Source organism: Lynx rufus, unplaced genomic scaffold (assembly GCF_022079265.1).
Source record: "Lynx rufus isolate CCGP_SWC_20201006 ecotype Redwood Valley unplaced genomic scaffold, mLynRuf1.p SCAF_4, whole genome shotgun sequence".
Classification (NCBI taxonomy): Eukaryota; Metazoa; Chordata; class Mammalia; order Carnivora; family Felidae; genus Lynx; species Lynx rufus.
Genome location: NW_025814856.1, coordinates 10,560,879 through 10,567,537, shown reverse-complemented (window position 1 = coordinate 10,567,537; position 6,659 = coordinate 10,560,879). Strand labels below are relative to the sequence as shown.

Below are 6,659 nucleotides of genomic sequence, written 5' to 3'. Positions count from 1 at the left end.
TGCTGGTGTCTTCCTGACATTTCTTTGTGAACCACCTGTTGCCTAGGTTAGGCCCAGGGCCGCTCCCCCGCCCCCCCCCCCCCCCCACTCAAATCCCAAACCACCTTTGTACAAGAACTACCACCAGGGCCACCTAGGCCGTCTCCTGTGACCACGTTGAAGCTGTGACAGGGAGTCCAGGCACCCATTCTTTTATGGACCCTGGTCTCCTAGTGGGGTGACATGCTCCAGCAGAACCTGGCCAGACTCAAGACAGTATTTTCCCCCCTTCGCCCTCCTCCATCCTGGTCCCCCACTCACCAGAGGACTTAGGCCACTTCTGCCACCTTGCCTGCCTCTACCTTAACTGCTCCTTTCATTTAAGCTCAGGGTTAACCAGATGTTCTTAGATAAGTGTCCATCCCCCAAAATGGGATCCTCCCCCGCCCCATGCATGTAGACACGCACGCACACATGCCTGCCCGAGAGATCCTGCCGTATGGCTACCCTGCCTCCCTTGCCTGTGTGCCACAAGGCGAGGGAGGTACTCAAGAGTGGCCCCTAGGATGTAGGATGAAAGTGTATCATTTATGTGTGCAGAGACGTAAACTGAAACATTTCTAGCACTGTTTCTTAACCCCTATCTCCCTTTTCTGTTTCAACCGGAAAAGCCCTTGTATCATCTTGTGTTTGGGATCTGCCGAAACCTCTTGGCAAGAGTGTAGTTCAGGCGACCGGCCAGAGGCCCCCACTTGCCTCCCTACCCTTGCCCCACCCCCAGCAGGCACTTCCTCGATGTGCCACTGTGCTGCCGGTCAAGTGGGACTTCATTGGTTCTTTGGGGTTTCTTCCATCTCATCCCACCCCCTCACTTCTGTTCCGTGTTTTGTTCAGTAACTTCCCCAGGCCAGGTCCGACTGTTTAGCTGGAGAAATGGTTTTGTCTGCACCTTCCTTCTAAAGATTTAATTCTGCCATGGCCCTCTCCACACCTCCCTGATGGGTTTTCCTCTAACTGGGTTGTAATTAGAACTTGGATCTACTATTTAATTTCTCTGGCCATTTCCCATTCCCTCCCACAGTACTAGAAATCTTAGTCCTATACAAGAGTAAGAGGTGTGTACAAGCCCCCACTGTACTGTATGCACGGATCGCTTGGCCAATAATTATGTCAGTGAATCTGAGACTTGTATTAAACACTTTAGACATTTGTAGAAGGGAATTCGTAGACTTTTCACTTATATACTAAAGGTTTTTTTTTTTTTTTTGTGCAGTTCTCATTGCAAAAATAAACATTTGTACTGAATATAAAATTAACCATCCTGTGACTACTGCTGTCTTTTTGTCTGAGGGCAAAGCTGGGGTAGGGGGATGGAGGGAGTCCGTTTTGTGTAGCAGAGGAAGAAGGGCGATTCCCAGACTCCCACCAGCCATGCAGCCAGATTAGAGGACTCAAGGAGGCACAACCGGGATCACCCAGTGGCTGTGGAGGATTGATTTGATGGAAAGTGTAAAAGAAACCGAAGCTGTGATCCAGGCTAATCGTGCAAGAAAAGAAAGGTACTTGGTACAGGGAGAATAAACCTTTGTACAATACAAGCCATGTAATCATAGCCGTCCAACCGAGTCTGAAATACATTGTTTACTGAGGCCGAACCACATAAACCACCATGCCCCTTTAAGTAGGAACCCACAGACTTAATTATGGGCCCAGGATGGTGTCCTGTTCAGCCTTAACAACACAAAGGTAGAGGTTAGCAGTGGGAGGTGACAAAAATAATGAGAAGGGTGTTTAAAGTTAGAGAGGAAACCAAAAGGAAAACTAAAAATGGGCAGGGTCCGTCCAGGGGTGGTGAGGCTCGAGTCCATGCTTAATGAACTTCCTAAATTTGTCCTCAAGAAATGGCCACACAAGCCTGTCGAGCGAGATACCTGGGTAACCACCAGAAGGAAGCTAACAGCGTTCCAATGGCCGCCTCCGGGCGGGAGAGGTGGAGCCTGAGATTGTTGCTTTTTTCATAAATCTCGTTCAGCAAGTTGTATGGCTTTAGGCAAATGACTTAATCCCCGAATTTCAGGTTCGTGGTCTGTAATACAGAGATGTGATAATAGTACCTATACTTAATAGGGTTGTTACGTGGGTTAAACGGTGAGTGACCATGAAATGTTTAGGATCTTGGGGGAAGGTTGCAAAACAGGAGGAAGAACCTGCCCTGTCGGCCTTCTCGACCGATCCTGACCGACTTCCTCTTTCTGACCGCCCCAAGGGACTCAACCGGCCCGGTCCTCCGGCTCGCGGGCCCGGTCAGCCCTCTAGAAGTTAAGAGTCTCCGCGTCTCCATTGGTCGCCACCGGCGAATCCCCACCCCCCAGCCCGGCCTCAACACCTGCCGATTGGCTCCCGGGCGAGACCTGTCACCCGCACGTCAATGACCACCGCCCTCCAATCACAGCCGTGCAGGGGCGGGGCCGGCGGGCGCTGGACTAACTGGAGGACTTCCCGGGGTCGAGGCCACTGGACCCGCCGTTGGAACCAGGCCTGGGTGAGGGTGCTGCTAGGTCTCTCCCAGCCAGGCCAAGGACAGGGCCGCGCACTCCAAGGAGGGGAGCTCCGAAGGGCGGCGGCAGGGGCTCTCAAGTCCTCCTCGGGTTGCGGCGACCGCCCGCGCCTCCTAATCCCAGCCAAGGCACTACCTGTCCCCTCCTTCCGCTTCCGGGCCCGCCCGCCCCGCCATATTAGGTCCCGGCCCCGCCCCCTGTCTCTTCAGCCCGGACCCGGGCCGACCCCCAGCTTATTGGCCCAGCCCTCGCACCCAAAGTATCCGGGCCCAGCCTCCGGCCTTCTCCCGCCCAACTTTAGGCCCCGCCTCATCTGGACTCCACCCTCGCCCCGCCCGCCCTCTAAGCCACGCCTACATCTCCTATGCAGCTCCTAAGCCAAGGTGGGTCCACGGTTCCGGCGCGTAGGCCGCACCTACCCTGCATTGCTCCGCCCCTTCGCTCCAGGCTCCGCCCATTTCACTAAAGTCACCTCCTTATCCCCTGTTTGTCCAGACATCAGTCTCCCTCTAGACTTAATATTCCCACCCACCCGCGGCGGGAGTCCTACTAGGCCCCGCCCCCTTATGAAGCCCACCCACCCACCTCCCGCCTGCCTAGGCCCCGCCCTCAATTCTCTTCCCCTCTCCTCAAAGCCCCTCCCCAGCCTCGGAAGACTGGTCCTCGCAGGCTCCATCCCCGCACCCTAGCCTTGTTCCCTGTCGCCGTCGCGCCCAGGTGTTTACCTGGCCCTTAGGTGACTCGTGTGCGGTGGCTGTTTCGATATAAGCCTCCCGCCTCTTCTCTCGGCGCGTTCCTTAAGCCCCGGAGGCACGGAGGGTCCCCAGACCAAAGGCGGTGGGCTTCCCAGCCCGGATCCCGCCTCGCTGCTGCTGCTCTCGCCCCCCGCCCACACCCCCGAAGGCAGCGCCGAAGTCGTCCCGGGTCGCTGCGACATGCCGGAGCTGGTGGTGACAGCGCTGCTGGCGCCGTCGCGCGTCACTCTGAAGCTCCTGCGCGCCTTCATGTGGAGCCTCGTGTTCTGCGCGGCGCTGCTGACCGCCGCCGTCTATGGCTGCATCGCGCTCACGCACGTGCTGTGCCGGCCCCGGCGCGGCTGCTGCGGGCGCCCCCGGCGCACCCCACCCGCCTGCTTGAGCGACCCCACGCTGGGCGAACACTGCTTCCTGACCCTCAAGGTGAGCGCGCGTGCGCGGGCGGCTCTGCGGGGGGCCGTCGGGGCTTCGGGGGTCGAGAACCCCGGGAGGTCAGGCCCCGTCGGGGCCGAGCCCCGGTGAGCGGAGAGCAAATGGTGGAATCCAAACGGGGGTCGGCGCGTGGCCGGAAGGGCGGGGAGGAGGGGGGTGTCAAGCCTAGTGAGGAGGGCCTCCCCGGGTCTCTGTGCCCTCCCCCAGAGCTCGGGCCTGCGCCTCCACTATGTCTCCGCTGGGCGTGGCAACGGACCCCTCATGCTGTTTCTGCACGGCTTCCCGGAGAACTGGTAGGTATGAAGCCCAGGGGCTTGGGGCGCCCAAGGCCGCAGGTGGAGCTGGAGGTGCCGCGGGGCTGGCTGGGTAGACTGGGGGCCCAAGGCATAGAAGGGGGTGCTCGAGGACAGGCGTCTCCAGGAATGTCCCTGCAGAGATGGGACAAAGAGGGTATCAGTGTCGACGCTGCCCTGGACCCAGAGTGCAGCCGACCTTGCCTTCCGCGCGGGGTTCCCCCATCTTCCTTTCTGGGAAGTCCAGGGCAGGGAAGTCGGGTTGCTGAAGGCCCCTGCTGGGCGTAGGGTGGAGCTGCAGCCTGGGGACCCTGACTCAACCTCCCTCTCCACCCGCCTGACAGGTTCTCCTGGCGCTACCAGCTTTGGGAGTTCCAGAGCCGCTTCCACGTGGTGGCTGTGGACCTGCGGGGTTACGGCTCCTCAGATGCACCTCGGGATGTTGACTGTTACACCATTGACCTGCTGATGGCGGACATCCAGGATGTCATCCTGGGCCTGGGTGCGGATACCCCCATCCCAGGCCTGGCCTCCCTCACCCCTGCCTCGCCTCTCCCTGGCTTCTCACCTCCACTGGTTCCTCTCACCCCCCCAGGTTATTCCAAGTGCATCCTGGTGGCCCATGACTGGGGTGCGGTCCTCGCCTGGAATTTCTCCATATACTACCCGTCCCTGGTGGAGCGGATGGTAGTTGTCAGTGCGGCCCCCATGTCTGTGTACCAAGGTGTGTTGGGGAGCCCGGGACGCTGGAATATGCCTGTGTGGAGGGGCTTGTCTCTGTGTCTACACTTCCTTGTCCACCAGTCAACACCGCCCCCCGCCCCAGGGAGCTGGGGACACCCATGATGCTCCCAATCTACAATCAGTGGCCATGCACTCAGGAGTAACTCACGGTTTCTGAGCACCTACAGGTAACAATTGCCCTGACAAGGAGTTTTGCATATACATAACCAACACAAGCCTCTGTGCATACGAAAGTGTCGTTATCTCCACGATCCAGTTGGGGAAACTGAGGCAAGAGAGGCTAAATGTCTTTCTTCTGGCAAGGAAGGCATAGATGAGTAAGCAGATACCCGTCTCATCACCTGATTCTAATTCCCAGTATAATAGTCCTAGTGCTGTGGTCTCTCTCCCACTCTCTCTCTCCCTCCGTGTTGTTGTTTCTTGTCTGTCTCTGTCTCTAGACTGTCAGCTCTCAGGCGGGCAAGGGAGTTTTGTTTGTGCCATTTACTGCTGTGTCGCCAGGGTTTTAAACAGGTCCTGGCATACAGTAGGTGCTCAATAAGTGTTGAAATGCATCCAGACCTGGGCAGTGGCTGCAGACAGAGGTGTCCCCATTCTGTGGATACAGTGACCACTTGGTGGGGAGGGACACCGGCACCCGGGCCAGGAGGAATGTCAAGTCACCCCCACGAGGTCCGGCATGCGATGACATTCCTGAGTGTTGGTGCATCTGTGTGCCTGACCTGGGTGCGTGTAGGAGTGCGAGGGGGTGGGGCCACCCCAGGACCAGGCCTCACATCTGCCTTTCCCCTGCCGCCCACAGACTACTCTATACACCACATCAGCCAGTTCTTCCGTTCCAACTACGTGTTCCTGTTCCAGCTTCCGTGGCTGCCTGAGAAGTTACTGTCCATGTCTGACTTCCAGGTGCAGTGGGGCAAAGGCCTGGGGGTACATGGAGGGTGGGGGGCTGGGACTGGGCAGGCTGGGCACTGAAACCGTAGGTCTGCTGTGTACCCAGATCCTGAAGACCACCCTCACACACCGCAAGAGAGGCATCCCACACTTAACCCCCAACGAGCTCGAGGCCTTCCTTTATGACTTCTCCCAGCCCGGTGGCCTCACCGGGCCCCTCAACTATTACCGAAACCTCTTCAGGTGAGACCAGACCCGGGGCGGAAGCTCAGGAGAGTTCTGGGGGGCAAGGGGGAGGGGCGGTTATTCTTCCACCTGTCTTGGCCCTAGGAACCTTCCCCTGGAGCCCCAGGAACTGGCCACGCCCACGCTGCTGCTGTGGGGAGAGAAGGACACCTACTTGGAGCAGGGGCTGGTAGGAGCCATCAGCAGTCGCTTTGTGCCCGGCCGGCTGGAGGCCCACATCCTGCCGGGCGTGGGGCACTGGATCCCACAGAGCAACCCCGAGGAAATGCACCAGTACATGTGGGCCTTCTTGCAAGACCTGCTAGGCTAGCAGCCCTGGCTCCCTGGCCTGTGTGCACCTGGGAGCCCACACCACGTGCACACCATGATGGACTCCCGGATCACGCACAGGCGTGGAACTCCTAGACCACACACGAGTGTGTCTGTGGATGCCCGCAGGCACACCAGGCTGTTTGCTCACACACCAGTGTGAGTGTCTGTGCACCTGAACAAGCACTTCAGCCCTGGGGAACCGGGAACTTCTCTCCTCTGCAGAGCTGGATACCCAGTGTCCTACCTGTCCCCTCCCTGGGGCCTTCCCCTTCCTGCCAACGTCAGCCCCCAGAGCTGCACAAACCACAGACTCTGACCTTCCCGTCCCTGGCTTTCATCTCCAATCTGAGTCTTCAGCTAAAAGCTGTTCTGTCCAGTAGGGTAACTGGCAGCCGTATCTGGCTGCTTCAATTTAAATGGAAATTAATTAAAATATGATCGATTAA

At 58.2% G+C, this 6,659-nt stretch overlaps 1 protein-coding gene across 5 annotated transcripts; it reads left to right on the top strand.

Annotated features, from left to right (window-relative positions):
• Positions 1-2,446: 2,446 nt before the first annotated feature.
• Positions 2,447-6,659, top strand: EPHX3 (epoxide hydrolase 3). Of its 5 annotated transcripts, none has more exons than XM_047096933.1 (9): positions 2,447-2,521; positions 2,839-2,920; positions 3,340-3,715; positions 3,932-4,017; positions 4,362-4,519; positions 4,613-4,741; positions 5,564-5,667; positions 5,762-5,898; positions 5,986-6,659. In XM_047096933.1, exons 3-9 carry the CDS (start codon positions 3,473-3,475, stop codon positions 6,209-6,211), a joined length of 1,083 nt encoding a protein of 360 aa, XP_046952889.1. In that variant the 5' UTR covers positions 2,447-2,521; positions 2,839-2,920; positions 3,340-3,472; the 3' UTR covers positions 6,212-6,659. The 5 variants fall into 5 exon arrangements, with proteins under 5 accessions (XP_046952889.1, XP_046952888.1, XP_046952887.1 ...); XM_047096932.1 differs by having other exon boundaries at positions 3,307-3,715; XM_047096931.1 differs by having other exon boundaries at positions 3,173-3,715.